Source organism: Oryzias latipes, chromosome 22 (assembly GCF_002234675.1).
Source record: "Oryzias latipes chromosome 22, ASM223467v1".
Taxonomy (NCBI): domain Eukaryota; kingdom Metazoa; phylum Chordata; class Actinopteri; order Beloniformes; family Adrianichthyidae; genus Oryzias; species Oryzias latipes.
The window spans coordinates 2,199,048-2,217,810 of record NC_019880.2 but is presented as its reverse complement, the minus strand read 5'-3'; the positions used below and the strand labels follow the sequence as shown (position 1 = coordinate 2,217,810).

The window sequence follows — 18,763 nt, the reverse complement described above, 5'->3', positions numbered from 1 at the left end:
TTCTTAGAGAAGTCCTTCAAGACAGTTTTAAACCAACACTTCGCAATTTTTCATGTGATGAAAGTAAAACTTCTCAGTTGCAGCTCCTATTGAACAGTTACTGTGACTTTTATCTAAAATTAGCAGAAAATTGTTAATTTTTTATCCTGTTCTAATCTCCCAGGCAGGATTATAGCTCACATTTATGCCAAGAATCCAACAAAAAAAGGAGTTTTAGTGATACATCTTCAAAAAAATGAAAATAAGAGTTTGAAAACCTTCTGTTTTGTTTCCACTGCAGACTCAGACATCAGAAACTGTGGATCATCGGTGAGGAGACCGGACAGTGGTTTTTCATTTCTTCTTTATTAATGTTGGAGTAAATTACTGTTGGGTTTGTTAAAAACAGTTTGAAATGTCATGAATTAAATAAGTGGTACATTATGGCATCATAACCAGCTGTGTTTTGACCTCACACCCGATCGGCAGTGAGACACATCAGACACCAGCGCTTAAACCTTCCTCAGATCTGCTCCGGTCTTCAGCCGGACCTCCGGAAGCTGACCTGCAGACGCGGCTTTGCTGGTTTACAAACGCAGACGACATTTCTGCGGCTGAGCGTGAAGCAAAGAAAAAAACAAAAAAAGACGTTTGATCGGAACTTCAGAGGAAGATCAGCGTCTGCTTCCTGTCTTCATGTTTTCCTAGTCAGTGAACGTTCAAATTGTGCAAACCGACACCGAAATTTTTTTGACAAAGATGGGGGGGCGGGCTCCTTCAGGTTCTGGTACCTGTGGATCAAGTCTCCTTTCATTCTTTGGATTAGGCGGGGTTCTTTGAAGAGGTCCATTAATGCTGCCCCGCGCAGCGATTCAGAGCCACTGTAGCCCATCAGACACATTCCTGTAGCACCACCTGCTGGTTCTGAGCCTCTACTGCAACCAAACAGAACTAACCAGCACCACCAACACGTCCTGCACCTCAGCACTTTCTCTACAGAACCCAGTAGGACCGCTCTGACCCGGTCTCTTCTGCACTCCCAGGCTGTGACAGCCGTGTGTTTCCCAGCATGCCTCAGGAAGGTAATGATCAGAAAGTAGAAGTTGATGCACAGCATCAGTACAGACCGTCCTCACTGAGGCGGCCATGTTTGCTCGGAGCAGCGTCGCCATAGCAACGCTCACACAGTCTCTTGTGCACACAAACACGCGGCTCTTCAGTCCACCAAAGGCTCAAAGGTGGGCGTGTCCCGCTCTGATAGGGCACATCAGTCACGGTTCCCATCATCCTCGGCTCTGCGGACGACCGCTGCCGAACTGATCTCAGACCAGCCAAACGTGGCGTTCACGGCTCGGGCAGGTCAGACGTGTCCACGGTCACCTGCCAATTAGAGAAGGCGTTTTGTTAAGTATTCACAGAATCATGGGGGCACCTTAAGCAGCGCGGCGGCGTACCTTTATGAATATGGTGTCGTCTTTGATGTAGGTGCCAGACTCCAGGACACTTTGGGATACGAAGAGCGGGCAGCCGGAGGCGATGTTCATCTCCGCCACGGGCCGCCTGAAGCTGCTGCTGCTGGGGTCTGGCTTAAAGGCGTCACCAAGGTGTTTCCTGGAGGGACCCTGGTCCATCAGCATCAGCGTCACCTGACAGACACACAGGCCACACCCATCAAGCACAGCCTAACCACGGTGCACAGACGCACGTCATCGTGAGGCAGGCATGCGGCCAAACCTTCTGCTTGAAGGGCCAGGGCAGCAGGGCATCATACTCTCCCCTCATCACTACGAAGAACAGCGACAGGTGAGTCCCCTTGCCCATCCCGTCCCCGTTCAGGTAAACCCTGGCGCACATTTTGTAGCCAAAGTAGCCGGTGTAGAAGGGCTGCGAGTACAGCGACAGCGTCTTCCCCGCCACCGCGTCCTGTTTCCGCCTCTTGTAGTCGCGGATCTTCCAGATCAGAGTCCCGTTGTAGCTCGCCGTCTCCAGCACCTGGAACCGCAGGTCCATATCCGCCAACCGGATCTCATGGACGCTCAGCATGTCGTCGTGGCGATTTAGCTGCGTCTCCAGGGAGGCTGCGGAGAGAACAGCATGAATCCACCATCTGCCCGGCTTCTACTCCCGCTGCAGAGGACCGCAGAACTCCCGATCCGGTACTGACCCAGAGTGTGAGCAGACCCGCTGCCGCCGCGTCCTCCCTGCTCCAGAGCGCTGAGCCGGGTTCGAACGGTGTCCAGCGTTCCTCGCAGGCTCTCCATCTCATCTCGGAGCTGGCGCAGAGATCGCAGCTCCAACTCCAGCTCCAGCAGCTTCTCCGTATGAGAACTCATCAGTTTCTATGGAAACGTGGTACACGAAAAACGGGACTCGTGAGGAGAACCGTCTGAGCTCCACCTTCAATCATCGAATCATTGAAACAGACTCTTCTCCAGAATAAGTGTGTTTATCCTGAGGATTCAAACGTTCCTGCTGCAGATGGCCGCTCCGCCATCTTCAGATTTGTGGCACAAGCTGTTCTTCTCTTCTCTCTCTTCTCTTCATGAAGGTTTCTCTTCTGATCCGTCTTAATGCTGCTTCTTTCACTGACAACGCCCATGATCTCCTTAAAACCAGCGTTTTCCCTCTCAGGTATTACTACATATGCCTTGTGGGAGGGGCTTCCTGATGACTAACCTGCATGGCAGCCAGCTTCTGCTCCATTTGCCGGTTTTTCTCTCGGAGGTCATCCGTCTGGCTCTCCAGGTCCGACAGGCGGGTGCTGAGAGCCGGGAGAACCTTGTACCTCTCCATTAGCTCGCCTTTAACCTCCTCCACCTTCAAACACAGACGGTGCTCAGACGAAAGCATCTGCAGCTCCTAAAGCAGCCAAGGATGTGTCACCATGGTTACCTTGGTCTCTAGAAGCCCCGTTCTGGTGGCCATCATTTTCAGGTGCTCGGCCGCAAAGCTCGACTCGTGCTGTCTCATGTCCAGGTTCAGACCCTAATGATCAGAACACTCCCCACCATCAGAACCACCAGAACATGACAAAAAAAATCCAGCTGGATGGAGGAAGAGGAGGAGTCACCTTGAAGGAGCAGCCGTATCGGTGAAATTGGCAGCTGACCTGGGCTTTGGGGCAGTCGTGCTGGTGGCTGGAGAGCTGCAACAGAGAAGGAGTCATCAGTCGTGTCTGACATGCACGTGTGGGAGGAGAGCGGACCGGTACCGGTACCTCACTCCGGGGCAACGAGGAGGAGGTGCAGTGGTTCGGACAGGACACCGGAAATGCTGGACACACCGTCTCTTTATGTTTCTGAAAGTTACAAAAACAGGTTATCCAGCAGTCCCACCCATGTCACCATGGAGATCTGATAGGGGCGGGGCTCTAACTGTCAAGAAACACACAGGTTCAAGCACCAACATATGTTTTGGAAATAGGCAAAAAAAACACAGAGGTTCTGCCAACAGTCGGAAAACATCAAAGACTGCTCCGGAAACAGTCAGAACAAATGGAGAGGTTCTAAGCAACAGTCGGAAAACATCAAAGCGTGTTCCGGAAACAGTCAGAACAAAGGGAGAGGTTCTACCAACCATCGGAAAACATCAAAGAGAGTTCTGGAAACAGTCAAAACAAAGGGAGAGGTTCTACCAACAGTCGGAAAAGATCAAAGAGTGTACTGGAAACAGTCAGAACAAATGGATAGGTTCAACCAACAGTCAGACGAGAACAAAGAGTGTTATGGAAACAGTCAGAACAAATGGAGAGGTTCTATTAAGAGACGGAAAACCTCAAACAGTGCTCTGGAAACAGTCAGAACAAACACAGAGGTTCTAACCAACAGTCGGAAAACATCAAAGAGTGTCCTGGAAACGGGAAGAACAATCAGAGGTTCTAACCAACCGCCGGAAAACATTAAAAATTGTTCTGGAAACAGTCCGAACAAACACAGAAGTTCTAACCAACAGTTGGAAAAGATCAAAGAGGGTCCTGGAAACAGGAAGAACAATCAGAGGTTTTAAACAACAGTCGGAAAACATCAAAGAGTGTTCTGGAAACAGTCAGAACAAATGGAGAGGTTCTAACCAACAGTCGGAAAACATCAAAGAGTGTTCTGGAAACAGTTAGAACAAATGGAGATGTTCTAACCAACAGTTGGAAAACATCAAAGAGTGTTCTGGAAACAGTCACAACAAACCCATAGGTTCTACCAACAGTCGGAAAACATCAAAGAGTGCTCAGGAAGAACAAACACAGCAGTTCCAACAACAGTCCGAATAGATCTACAAGTGTTCTGGTAAAGGTCTGAGTAGATTTGTTCAGGTCAGACGAGGGTCTTACCTGCAGCTCAGTCAGAGGCATCTTGTTCTTGCAAAATTCGCAGGTGCTCTCTCTGTATTTGCACTTCCAGGCCAAGTGCTCTGGGATCTCCTTCCTCATCATTCTCTCCTTACATTTACCCAGCGGACAGGGAACCTCAAAGAACGGACACACGTTCACGTGGTCCTGCGGACACAGGTGACACAGGTGAGTCGGGGACCCACAGGTGGGAGGGGTCGCTGATGGATGGAGGTGCATGAGCTCACTGGGATCTGCTGCAGACTCATCTGCTCCTGGCAGCCGTTGGCCTCGCTGCGGCAGTAGACCTTCAGAGCCATGATCTCCCGATGGCAGCAAACGTCTCGAAAGATCTGAAACGGAAGCCTCACAGACGTCAGTGAGTGGGCGGAGTTTACAGACCACACACCTGCTGGCTTCCTGCCCACCTTGTCTTTAAACAGAGGCTCCATGTCTGCCGGACACACCGGGTTCGGACAGCTGCACGAGGAGAGACAAGAGGAGGTCAGGGGGTGTGTTCATGCAGGACCGACAGCTCACCTGCGACAAAAGGGGGAGGGTCTCACCTGAGAATGTCATTAATGCAGCTGTAACAGAAGCGGTGTCCACATTCAGTCTGCCGGGGCTGACACAGGACCAGCCTGCAGGCCTCGCAGCAGTATTTGGCTTCCGGAGCTTCTACGAAGTGATCCCTGAACCCTCCACGCACCGGCAGGAAGCCCGCAGGAGCGCCTGAGCGGACAGAGCAGACCCACACTTCAGGGGGGCGGGGACAAATGGCAGGAACGTCCTGAGCTGTGTTTCTGAAGGTGACCACAAAATCCTCGTGTTTTGTTTTTTTATTTCAAAAGGTTGAAATCCTGTTTTCCGTCTGGTTCTCCGACTAAAAACGTTCAGGTTCTGAGATCAAACCCAGAAAGACGGAGAACCAGATGGTCCAGGGCAACCAGCCGATTTGGGAAGACGTCCCTGCTTTGTGTTTAGAGTGGCTTTGGTTCCTTTGATAGAACATGGACCAGTTCTACCCAGAACTTCCTGGAACCTGTTGCTGTAAACAGGGGGGGTGGGGTTGGAATAAGGGGGGGGGGAGTCGCGTAACGAGTCGTCTGACGGAGGGGATCAAACTCACGCTTTACCTTGCTGAGTGGGCGGCTCGCACGGCGGCCGTGGATTGGAGGAGCGGTGAGGGGGGGCGGGGACGGCAGCAGAGAGGGGCAGGGCGAGAGACGGCGCCGCCTGCTGGAGGGGAATCTGCACCTCCCTCCCATCAGCACTCCTCCCCGCTGACATGACCTGAGGAGGCAGAACGAGTGGACCCGTCACAGGTCATGTGACAGGAAGAAGACAAGCGGCCGGACTGTGTCCACCCAGAGACGCACAACCACTCACAACCCGCAGAATCACATTAACCTGTAGACACACAACCCACAGACACACATTAACCTATAGACACAACCGCCAACGCACAACATTCTTTAGACACACAACAACTACAAAAAAACTGCCAGATGACACACATTTACCCACACACACCAACACCAGTAAACACACATCAAACCAACAGACACACAATAATCTACAAACCCACAACCCATTGCAGAGACCCATTAATCTACAAAAGACAACCAGCAGACACACAACCATCTCTAGACGCACAACCGCCAGCAGACGCACAATAATCTTAGATCACACAATGATCTACAGACACAAAACCAACAGGAGACACACTTTTACCCAAACACCACCAGTAAACACACAGCAACCAGCAAAGAGACAATCTACAAACGACATCCAGCAGACACACAATAACCTAAGATCGGACAACTGCCAGCAGACACGCAATGATCTATAGATGCACAACTATACGTAGACACACTAATCTAGGGTTGCATGACTGTCAGCAGAAACACAATAATCTACAAAAGTACAACCATTAGCAGCCGCAAAATATTCTACAGTTGCACAATCATCCACAAACACACATCCGTCAGCTGACAAACAATAATCTACAGACACACAACTGCCCACAAACACACAACCGCTAGCAGGACAACCAACCAGCTAACACACAATAATGTACAGTCGCACAACCGCCAGCAGACACAAACCACCAGCTGATGCAAACCTACTTGCTATCGCACAAACACCTGCAAATGCACAAGCAGCCGTGATGTCAAACCACACACAGCTGCACACCTCACAGCTTCCAGTCAGAACCAGAACTTCCTCACAGGAAGGAAGCAGAACTTCTCTCTGAGCTCAAACCTGGACTCAGTGTTGAAGCATCAGAACCGGGCCGCTGGGCTCCAAAGGAAAAGCTGGAACCAGAACCTTCTCCTGATGGACTGAGGATCCCGCTAGAATCCATGAGAGGACAGAGCAGGACACACAGACGCACACTGACACACACAGACGCACACAAGGCAGCATGACTTCCTACAAAAGTGTAGCTGTGGGGATGTTCGGGGCTTTTCCACTCACTGGATTACCCAGACACACACACCAAAACACACAAACACACACAGACCCACACTCCTTATCGTGTGACAGCCTTCAAAATAAAAGCATCCTGGTTCTTCAGGGGATTCCAGCAGCTTCCACTTTCTCTTTCACATCCAGCCATCATCAAAACAGAACCTCAGAACCGGCAGAACCGGTTTGTGGGAAGCAGAGAACCCACCAGCAGTCTGTGGGACGGAGGGGCGAGCGAGCAGAACCTTTGGGCCGGGGCAGAGAGCGGGTGTTGACTCAGCTCCACCTCACACACTGAAAGAGTCTGAGGGGGTTTCCTGAATCGGGTCAGCTGATCGTCTGACAGACTCACAGTTCTGAGGGGTACCTGAACGCACCACTCCCACTGACGCCAATCTGGGAACAGAACCACCTGACCATCAGCCATGATGTCATCCTGTCAGCTGATGACCCAACACAGGTGGGATTCACCTGCAGGTCCAAACCAGCAGCAGGTCCACAAACCCACAAGGAGAATGAAGGCCCACACCTCACCAACCATCAGAACCTCTGAGGTGGGTCACGACCCTGAACACAAGCTGAGTCCTCCCTCCGTCGGTCCGATTCTGGTTCTGCCAGCTCGGCTGGGAGCTCAGCTTCCTTTCGTCCTCACAGGAGGTTCCGGTCTGAGTACCAGGAGACTGGTACCATCCTCCCCACAGTCCTCAGTTCTTGTTGATGCAGGTATCTTCGGAACCAAGGCTCCCTCTGAGGATTCTGGGTAACCGAGTTTAGACCACCTCCTCCAAACCAAGACATGCAGAGTCCAGATGCTCTGCCAGCGGAACCAACAGAACCCAGGAGAACCAGGAGGGATGATGACAGCACGTGCCTGGCTTCCAGTCCTGATGCCTTCACGTCCCGCCAGCTCCTCCGGAGATCCCATCATCTCTACTACATTGATCTATTGATCCGATTGATCGGACGGCGGGTGCTTGCTAGCCGGTTGTTAGCTTGTATCCTCACAAATACACACACACATTCACACACACAACTGAAGCAGCGGGTTGTGTTGTCGGGCCCGAACCCCCGATGATGTTGTGTGTCCGAGCGTGTGCGCGTCAGCAGGGCACTCACATGAATCTCGTCCGCAAGGCCGCGGCTCTAGGGCTCGCCGGACTCCGAGCGGATTCAAACCGTCGCCGCGCGCCTGACGCCACCGTGGAGACTCCGAGCCTCGGCAGGGCACCTCATGGTCCGGGTCCGGTTCAGGATTGTGCGGGCTGAGCTTGCCGAGCCGCTGTGTGAGGCAGATGTCAGCGGGAGCGCGAGCGGAGGTCCAGCGGCGGAGTGGACGGATCGCGCTGGAAACCCCCTCCACTGCTTCCGCTCAGGAAATCCCCCAGCCGCGGGCCGCGCGGCCGCCAGGGGGCGCCGCTGAGCCCCACAGCCAAACGCATGCAACAGGGCTGTTCTGATTTGAATCCACTCATTTGAACTTTATTTTTTTTTGATTAAAAAAAAATATATCAGACACATTTTGTCTCAATATTTATTTTTGAAGAAAAAAAGGAGAACATTTGATCTAGAAAAAGAAAGACTTTAAAAACACAAAAACATTTTCAAACCTTAAATTCTGCTCAAACCTTACAGTTTCTGCTTTTGATGCTCCATAAACTAAAATAACTTAAAAATGTTTAAATAATGAAGGCTTTTTATTGGTTTGCATAGTATGCTCATTATATTTGGCTGCTTTTAAATCAGTTCAATTTCAGTTTTTTTCCATTAAATTGGTGAAAAATCATGAAAAAAAATAGATTTAAGCACATTTATTTAATTTGAAATGATAAAAACATAAACAGAAGAATAATGATGATTTACAAAATTCAAAGTTGGAAAAGGGATTTGGGCAAATAACTTCTGGAGTTGGAGGAGCCTATTTTTTCATTTTACCCACACATATGTATACAAACAGTAAAAAAGTATGTGTAATAGATATGTATATAGCAGATTTACAAAAAATAAACACAGAAAACAATCATGTTCAAAAGATTTTAGAAAAAAGTGCAAATGAGTAAATCTTGTTGGTGCATTTATATCTATGTTATCCTTAATAATTAAAATTTGTAATGTATTGCCAGTTTTTAATGTCTTCCTAGCAGTTTTCCCATTTCTTAACTCCTCTTGTGGAGACACTGGTTCTCATATTTGATCCTCTGTATCTCTTAAATCTTTAAACACAATTTGATTTTAATTTGAATTATTCTGAAAGTAACCGGGTCTCCAAATGTAATTAATTTTATTTCATCAAATGGTGAGTTGGTCAGTAGAAGATGATCTGCTGATCAGTATGATGGCTTTTTAAAAGAAGTAGTTTACTTTTGAACACAACAGATGATGAATGGAAGGACGATTAAATCGATCATCCTTCTGTCACGTTTTTTCACTTGAGCCGAGTTTGAGGCCGTTTTTCAAAATAAAAGGATGCGATTCCAGTCAATTCTGTTCCGTTCGTAGATTCAACACAAACTGTGATTAAGTCAATGAAGTTAAGAGATATTTTAGGTTCAGTCCTCCTCAATTCTATAAAATGACGTCTATCAAGTTGATTTAAAGACGACACACATGACCTTTGAACTTTGGTTTTATTGTATTTCTGCTAAAAAGACTAAAATCCTTAAAAACAGGATGACATCATCAGACATGCCCTCACCTGAGTGACATTATCCATTATGGCTGCTTCATTTCTACAGATCAAAGCGCAAAGAAATGCAAACAGGAAGTTAAAGGTTTAAACGCAGACAGACTTCAGAATAAAGGTAGGAAAAGAAGAAAAAAAAAGGTTCTCTCTCATTGATCGACAGGCAAGTTCTGATTGGTCCAGAAAAGGTGACACAGTTCATGACACAAACCTTAAACCTGAGCAACAGAAGAACTAAGAAACTCAGGGAAAAAAATAATACAAACACAATAAAATAGCAATAAAACAGAGACCCCCCCGGGGGCGGAGTCAGGCATTAGGGGCAGGTTTTAGGAGGTGTGGCTTCAGGAAGCTAATGGCTTCTCAGGGTCTGCTGGAGATGATAAATCCTGCAGGACGACAAATGATAAGAGGTGTCAGCCGATCAGAATGAGACCGTCACACTGAGAACTCTGGGATTTGTAGTTGAACTTCTCACCTCTTTCTTCTGCTTGCAGGCTGGTTCCTCTTCCTCCTCCACAGCACATGCTTCTATCTTGTCCTCGTCTCCTCCCCCGCCTCCCGCCTCCATGCCATGTTCTGCCTCCCACTCCTGCAGGACCTCATCCAGGTTGAACCTGCGTCTGTAGTTCACCAGGAAGTTCTTTACTTGGACCACCGACTTGTTGCCGATCACATCTGAGATGGCCTGGAAGTCCCGCCCGTACTTCCTGATCGCTGTACAGGATTGAAGGAGGAGGAAGAGTCACGGACCAATTACAGACCAGAAAGCGTTCTAGGTCACCTGCTCAACAGTATCTCAAGTGTTACCTTGTACAGCGAGAAGCTGCTCCTCTGTGGTCCAGCGGTTGTTGAACTTCTGAGTGTTCTAAAACATCAGCAGGAAGACAGAAGCTCTTAGATGTTTGAGAAGAGCTGAATCTTGAATTCTTGTATCAGTGGTGACCCAGCTACCAGGCTGTGGACCGGTACCGGTCGGTGGGACAGTTGCAAAAAAAGCCCCACCTGCATTCTTTCTGTTTTATTTCTAATCTGATTCTGAGAGAAGTTTTATTTTGAAAAACTTCTGGATTCTCTCCACTACATCCGACGCTTTCTTGACGCATGTCGTAAATCCATCCGCCGCTCCCCCCAAAGTTAACAAAAAAAAAACATTTCGATCGTTCCTTTTGGTAGAAAAGATCCAGAGAGGAAACAGGAGAGCCTTCAACTTCAAAATAAAAGCTGCATTTACAGACAAAAACCAGGAGCCTTTAATGATGACGTCACACTATCTGATTGGCTGTACGTTGGTCCGATGACATGTGAGATAGTGATAGAATTACGGAGCCCGAGCAGATCTCGACACTACGTAGTTTGTCCAAGTGGGGCTACCGTAGTGTGACATCATCATTAGTGTCAGGCCCCAGAACACTCATCGCAGGCCGAACAGTTCTGGTTCCTACACCGGTCCGTGGGCGGCAAAAGGTCAGGGATCACCGACTTAGAACATAAAATGGCATGAATTTTGTTTTCAACATGAAACTTGTCACGTGTTTCAATATTTCTTGCTAGTATGTTAGCACGATGTTAGCAGCATTTATCTGTCTGACGGGATCTAAACGCACCAAACGTCAGCAGAATTAGCCAAGACGACGTCGTCTTTGTAACAAAGATTTTTTACTGATGTCAACGTTTTTCTGGATTTAACCTGCTTCTACCTGATTGGTTGAGCCTTCAACCCATTGTTATTCTAGTATCTCCCTCCATTTTTTGCCGCTTAACTCCTTCTACAATTTTTCATCTATTTCAACCATTCAACTATTCAAATGTTCAGCTCTTTCGGCTTTTTCCAGCTGTGACTTTTGCTCCTTCAAATCCCTAAACTTTTCAAGATATTCCAGGATTTCTGCCTCCATTGAAACAAATGGGGAATCCTTGGTGCAGAAGCTCGCTGGTTCGATCCCCGGCTCTGGCTTTTTCCACAAACATATCTTTATCGTTATTGTGCTGTGTTAACTTTATTTATGGTCAACTTTGATCATTTCTTTATTTCCTTTATTTTTCGAGCCTTTTCATTTTCATTCAGCAATATAGCATCAATCCTGCATTTTCTTCTGTTAAAGCCGCTCCTTCTTGTTAGTATAAATTTAATACAACCTTAGAATCTCTAAAAACCTTTCAAAAAATCGACATAAAAATAAAAAATAAACTATTTTCTTTGGAATCTGAAGAGGTTATCCTCATAAACGTCATTATTTTATTGCACAACTTCAACCGCCGTCGTTCTGTGACATCATCAGAAACAGATTCTTTGAAAAACTCATTCTAATGTTGAATGATGGAGTGGACCGTCACTGCAGCTCTAGACTCTGGGGAAACTCCAGATTTTACCTGGAACTTCTAGAAACTGACGAACAATTTCCGCTTCAAAAAAGGAGGAAACATTTGACGCTGTTGGAAACCGCAGCAGAACCTGAAAAGTCCAGAAGCGTGATTGACAACCTGCAAAGCAGGAACAGCGGCATGGAAGGAAGGGGGAGAGGGGGGGGGACTTCCTGTTTTGAATCTAAACAGAGTTTCAACATTCGTGCGACCTATCTGGATCTGTTAGGATACAGTTACTCCAAAAGAACGATGGAACCGAAGCCGACCCGGTCGTTCTGAGCGTTCGCCACTGAGCTGTGACCCAGAACAGACCAGGACGCGTGCAGACGTGTTGGTGCACGTCTGCCCGCGTGCAAAAGCTGCACATGCACGTCTGCAGACGTGCATGTGCAGCTTTTGCACGCGGGCAGACGTGGAGCCGGAGCCCCACTAGAGCGGTGGGAAAGCGTGTTGCCATGGTTACCTCGGGCTGCTTGAACTCGTCGACCCCCGAGCCCAGGTTCTCCTTCAGAGAGCTGTTGGTCTGCTTGATGCTCTGGATCTGAAAGTGACGGACAGGTGAGCGAGCGCTCTGCGGGGGGGTTGGGGGTGACAGGAGGACCGGGACGGACCTGTCTTTTGATGGAGACCACCTGAGAGTCCAGCTGCCTGATGAGGCCCTGAGGGGTTGAAGATGACAGAGAGAGGACGTCCTGGTGGCTCAGGAACATCCCTCTGGGGGGGCGTTTCTTCATCCTCTGGGCCGCCCTCCCACCAATCTGCGGAGGGGGGGTCCGGAGGAACAACAACAACAACAGGAAGAGTCTGAGCATCTCCCCAAAACCAGAACCGAATCTGTGCTACAGAACCGTTCTGCTCCTCGACCCGCGTCGCAGTCTGATGATGTCATAGCTGCGCCTGTCCTGACCTGAACGTCTCGATGGAAATCTCCCCTCAGGATTAGTTTAGCTGATGACCTCTCACCTTAAACATCAAGAAGCTTCTAAAATCCTTAATGATCAATGGCTGGCGTTACAGCTACAGGAGAAATCTATCTGAACCATCTTTTATATGATGGTTCCTGATACATTTGGTATAAATAACGAAATTACAGAAATACATTAAAAAATTCTACATAACATTTACCCCACAAATATGTCTCTATCAAAACTGACATACTTTCAGTTGTTTCACACTTTTTTGTTATGTATATAATTCCACATGTGTTAATTCATATTTTTGATGTCTTTAGTGTGAATCTACAATTTTATGAAAATAAAGAAAACTCTTAAGGCCCGTACACACCGGGACGTATTTCGCCGGCGATTTTCGCCGACGTTTAACGCCTCGTGACTAAACAAAGGGCACCAATGAGAGTGTGCACACAGACGCGAAAAAACGCCACGCGTCAAAGCGTCAAAAAAAAAAAAAAACGCCTCGGGTTCGGGTTTTTTTTTTCGACGCGTCGCGTCGAAATCTATTCGACCAATGAGAATGGCGCTTTTGCACACGTGTCTGGAGCCTCTGAAGTTACAGTAAAACACAACTTGGGGGCGCTCAAACACAAAACTGCCTTGCTGAGCACACATACCAGCGAAGAAAATAGACGCCAAGTAGCGTCTACACTGCCGCGAAGAAATATTGACGGACATTCTAAAATATCCCCGAACCAAGCACCAGTTGGAGCTACTGGTGCTTGAAATATTCATGTTTTCTTTGTATTATTCTGACAAGCGCGTAAATACTTGCTCTATTCTTCTGAGTGAAAAGCGACTTTAAGAAGCGTAAAGTTGCGAAGCGCCACCTTGTGTACAGGAGTATTTTTGTTTACATTAAGCGCCATCTAATGTCAGGGAATGAAATTGCATGTTCGCTCGGCCCATCGTCAGCGAAAATCGCCTGGGTGTGAACACAAAAAACGTGGCGAAAAACACTGGCGAATAACGCCTGGCGAATATTCGTCCCGGTGTGTACGGGCCTTTAGAATGAGAGGTATGTCCAAACCTTTGGTCTTTACTGTGTGTATTTGACATAACCAATTGTGTTCTTATTGCAGACCCGAATATGAATTCCAAAGTTTTTATTTTTGCTCTCAAAAAATATTTTTGCGTTCGCAAAACAAATGTTTGTCACCCTAAACTGAAACTCGTGTGAGCAAAACCAAAGATATGAAAAAAGTGAGATGAGACGCAACACATGCGAAAACATTTGTGTTGCAAACGCAAAAATATTTTTTTAAAGCAAAAAAAAAAGAAAGAAATTAAAAGAAAAAAAATATATTTTTAATATTTTCATTTGTGACTTAGAAAGTTTTGTGTGCAACGTGGCGGCATCACTATTACTCCACTGTTCCTGTGCTCCATCAACCCCCAGCATGAAGTTTCTCTGAGGCCTGCAGCACTGCTGTCCCCTAGTGGCCGCTGTGCGTTTTGATCGTTTTCATCTATGAAAACCATAGAAAAAAAAAACAGCCAGGAGGCTGATCTATGAGGTGGGTCTGTCCCAGAGACCAGCCTCAGGTGTTCTTACCTTGAGTCCAGAAGCTGGTTTGACCTCTGACCCCTCCGCTGAGGAACCGACCTGAAAGTGGGCGGGCAGAAACTCTGTCAGCAGCCGCTCAAACAGCAGTCGGCACACGGGAAAGGAGCAGCTCACCTCTTTCTTTTCATCCTTGTTCGCGTCAAACTCCAAGTCGCTGGTGGGATTTGCCTTTCCGTCCTCACCTTCCTCGTCACTGTCAAAACAGAAAACGGCCACTGAATCCACCTCGCCAGAGCTCGCCGCCTCCGCCTCCGGCGAGGTTCTGACGTCAGCTTAGAGTTGAGCCCCGCAGACCCTCCTCTTCATCGAAGCTTTTGTGTTCCGATCGTTGACGGAACCGGAGAACTGGGCTTTGTGAGCAGCCATTTTTTCACGATACTGATGGCGCCATGTTGGAGCCAGACAGCAGTGATGGGTCGGAGTTGGTCAATGTTTCTATAGCAACCGCACTCAATCAGAAGTGAGCTTGTTGGAAAAGCCACGCCCCCACCACTTAAGGACTCCGTCCCGACCGTCCTTTTTTATTGCACTGTCCATGGAGCGGACCTGGGTTACATTTCACTACTGGTTGTATTTGCCAAATATAACTTTGCATGTGACAAATAAAAGAATCTTGAATCTTGATGAATCTTATAGGTGGATACGAGCGTCTGCGGGTAAAAACCTGTGCGGAGCAGCAGGTAAGTGTTCAAACGGGACCGTGGCGCTCAGTTCACATCAGCTGACAGGCGCCAACGCAGCAACGACGGCCTGGTGAAGTCGGCTGTCATTGGCTACACAAAATCTGTCAATCAAACGATTTGAATGCTGCAGCCTCCGCCGACTTTTGCCGAGGCCTCTGATTGGTCCGTTTAAACTACAAAAAAAATCATGAAAATGATGTGAAACAAAAAGGGATCAGATCAAGAAGGGTTCTTCTGACCAATAGTCTGAGTAGCAGCTGTTGATTTTTCTACTTCCTGTTTGGAACGCCAGGGGGGGGTGGGGTCCCCAAGTCCAGGGGTTGACTCACCTGTCACCTCTCTCTCTCTTCTGCTTGCGGTTCTGTCGGTCCATCAGGCTGGTTTTACTGCGACTCTTCTTCCAGGAGTAGTAGAACCGAACCAGGCTGGCCATGGACTTGTCAGGAAGCTACACACACACACACACAGACCGCCGTCAGGCCCCGCCCACCCTCCCGGGAACACGACGGCGTTTTCATACCATCTGCTGGATCCGGTGGAAGCTCTTCCCGTGGAAGCTGAAGGCTTGTTCGAACAAGACCCGGTCCTCCACGGTCCACTCGTCTGGAAACGGCGTGAAGTTGGGAAGGTCGGCCAACGACTTCTCGATGTTGTGTTTGTGCCAGAAGAGCATCCCCAGGGCCTGGGACAGAGCAGAGAGGACAGCTGGAGCGGTTCTGACCGGTTCCGATGGGCTGCAATCCTGATGGGAGTGCAGCAACTGAGGAGGCGTGGCCTAATGCCGCAACACCGTCTTTCTGACCATTACAAACGTCACCGGTCCAGAACTTCTGACCCGCTTCCCTTCAGCGGCATTAAGTCAAATTTTGACTCATTTGTTTAAGTCGCCGGCCCCGCCCACAACTTCTAATGAACTCCTGCCGCTCTGCAGAAACTATGTCCTAGAAAACGACACCCATTCTTTGCTTTTGTTGAAAAAAAAAGCATCAGCATAATTAAGAACACTTTTAAAATAGATGAATAGATGATCGGGGTGGGGACTTGAACGGAGTAGCAATAAAAGCTGAGTCATGAAAACTTTACCTGTAATCAGCGGCTGGCTAAGCTAAACGTTAGCCTCTACAGCTGACAGATCTACTTTGAAAATGTCCCCAAAAAGTGCTGATTCACTTCAAAACTTTATTGTTGTTCCCCAAAATTACAAAGCACTTTAAATAAAGTTTGTTTAGCTGATTGTTTCAGATACAAACCCTAATAGGTTCGATTTCTGAATCATTTTAACGTCTTTGCAAACATTTAATTTGATACATCATGAATGAAAACCAACAAAAAGTTCAACTAAACCCAAGCGGACCAATCAGGGCGGGGCTTAAACGCCCTTAAATAAGTCGCCAATCTTTCAGAACTTCACCTGCTCCATGTTGTATCCGTGCTTCTCCTTGGCGATGGCGATGTACTCGTCCACTACAAGAAAAGAAGAAAAAAAAACGGCGTGAGCCCGTGAAGCGCTGGAGCACCATCACGCCGTGCCGCTTCTTACACTGAGTCTGGTTCAGGACGCTGCTCGGGATCCAAACCAGCATCCCCAGGTTTTCTCGGACCTGAGCCGCCTTCGCCACCTCTGGACAGAAAGCCAAAGCATCATCAAACCACCTGCATCATCACGTCAATAAAAGCAGATTCTGGCCCGATTGGTCCCGCTACACCAGAACCCGGCCCTTTGAACATTAAAAAGTTCTGGTAAGCGTAAAGAAAATGATGTATCCAAACGTCCACCTCTGACGGCAGAGCTCCAACCTCCTTTTTGCATATTGTCATGACCTTATTTGGATAAATGAGGGCGGGGTTACAGCACAGGTGACCACAGGTTGGTGTTGAATAAAGCAGACGGTCTGGTAAGCGTAAAGAAAATGATGTATCCAAACATCCACCTCTGACGGCAGAGCTCCAACCTCCTTTTTGCATATTGTCATGACCTTATTTGGATAAATGAGGGCGGGGTTACAGCACAGGTGACCACAGGTTGGTGTTGAATAAAGCAGACGGTTACATGTTTGTCTCCTGGGCCAAAACTCTGAAGTGATGCTGCTGGCCTCACAGACCACAAAAGGTTTGCATTTAGAGACATGGGTCGGAACCAATTGGGTCAAAACCAGCCAAGCCGATGGACCCAACTAAAGACAAAACTATTTACAACCAGCAGCTCCAGAGAGCCACAGGACCAGAGTTCTGATCCAGGCTCCGGGATGTTGCGGTTCTTTGAGGTTTTACCTCACGGTTCCCGTTAGAAGTCTTACCCGGGTCAAAGTCCGGAACCACCGCCTGGTACTGCGGTCCGACCCGCATCCCTCCTCCACCTGCACGCGCACACACAGCAGAGTGAGAACAGAGGTCGCGCGTGGACGCAGGAGCTCGCTGTTCGCGGTTTACCCACCATGCTCCTCGTCGCTGCTGGAGCCCGAACTTCCTTCTTCCCAGCAGCTGTTAGTGCTGGTTCCATTACCGGACAGGCTCTTTCCGCCTGCGCTCGCGGCTGGTCCGTGACCGCCTCCGCCGCTGCTGGCCGCCGGGGTTCGGCCCCTCCTCTTCCCCGGATTCTCCAAGTTTCTTTCCAGCATTACCGGAACCAGCAGGACCGGGAGAGTTCGAGTGGACCGCCGACTCCTCCCGCTGGTAGCCTACTACTAGCTAAGCTGCTTCCCGCTGCCAAAACTCAACCGGCGAACCGGACCGGACCTGCGAAACGGGTCTGAAACGGAAAGAACCGATTCACCTGGATGTGACCCCGCAGTGAAGCTCCGGGTCAAAGGTTCCGACTCAGGAGGATCATCAATGCCCCCGCAAGTCGAGGATGCTAACGACGGCTAACTTCAAACCCACCCAGGTGAGCCCGAAAGTTCTGGAACAAACATCCGAACCAAGAACGATCAGACATAAAGAACCGACCACGATACCGGGTCGATATACAAGCACAGGACCCCGAACCCGGCCAATACCAGCGATCAGACAGCCAAGCGCGTGAGGCTCATTGATCCGCGAGGAGGGTAACTGGTTCGCCTCTGCCGCCCCCACAGGTCGCTGACGGTACTGCATGCAGACAGAACCAGACCAGTCAGAACCACCAATGATCCAATTGGAAGGTTTTCTGAACAGTTAATAATAATAATATACATTTTACTTAAGTAAAACAGGCACAAAATCAACAGTTAACTAATAGATAAGGAGACTAGGTAAATATTCAATACCAATAGGAAATAAAAAGTGATTAAAGCAAACAAACACATTTGGTTTACGTTTTTTTCATGGAGGATGTTATAAATCTTCTAAAAGATGCTTTTCAAATTCTCAAATAAAAGATGTAAGAAATATTACATTAAAATAACATTTATGAAAGGAGATTACAAAATTACAAAAAAGAGAGAGATTTCAAAAAGAGGCTGTTTGAAAAAAGTCATATTTGTGGGTGGTCCTGCTCTGCTCCATCCTGATCATCCACCTGCAGACGAATAGATCTTCGTCCTTGTTTTCCTGCTCTGAGCTGGAATCTGGATCTAAACTGGAATGCTGGACTGCTCTGATATTGTTTGGCATTTTAGTTGCACTGGAATGTTCGGTTGGGGTTGTGAAGGGGGCTGTAAGCCAGCTGGAGAGCATGCTAACCAACAGCTCTGAGTTATGGGTGACAGGAAGGGGGAGCGGGGTTGCTCCGCGCCATCGGTCCCGCCTGTAACTCACAGGAAA

The 18,763-nt window shown here is 48.3% G+C and overlaps 2 protein-coding genes across 2 annotated transcripts; both read right to left on the bottom strand.

Annotated features, from left to right (window-relative positions):
* Positions 1-324: 324 nt before the first annotated feature.
* traf3 (TNF receptor associated factor 3) lies at positions 325-8,231 on the bottom strand. Its single transcript, XM_004084394.4, has 14 exons — positions 7,889-8,231; positions 5,437-5,593; positions 4,867-5,032; positions 4,729-4,780; positions 4,549-4,653; positions 4,304-4,468; positions 3,197-3,277; positions 3,050-3,124; positions 2,872-2,964; positions 2,656-2,796; positions 2,144-2,318; positions 1,714-2,057; positions 1,434-1,625; positions 325-1,359 (listed from the first exon to the last, which is right to left on the bottom strand). Exons 2-14 carry the CDS (start codon positions 5,588-5,590, stop codon positions 1,324-1,326), a joined length of 1,779 nt encoding a protein of 592 aa, XP_004084442.1. The 5' UTR covers positions 5,591-5,593; positions 7,889-8,231; the 3' UTR covers positions 325-1,323.
* Positions 8,232-9,377: 1,146 nt separating this feature from the next.
* Positions 9,378-18,254, bottom strand: rcor1 (REST corepressor 1). Its single transcript, XM_011492635.3, has 13 exons — positions 17,457-18,254; positions 17,320-17,379; positions 16,563-16,643; positions 16,434-16,486; positions 15,543-15,704; positions 15,352-15,470; positions 14,454-14,532; positions 14,328-14,378; positions 12,431-12,577; positions 12,283-12,360; positions 10,263-10,320; positions 9,931-10,169; positions 9,378-9,841 (listed from the first exon to the last, which is right to left on the bottom strand). The coding sequence occupies exons 1-13, from the start codon at positions 17,638-17,640 to the stop codon at positions 9,797-9,799; spliced, it is 1,356 nt and encodes a 451-aa protein (XP_011490937.1). The 5' UTR covers positions 17,641-18,254; the 3' UTR covers positions 9,378-9,796.
* Positions 18,255-18,763: the final 509 nt, after the last annotated feature.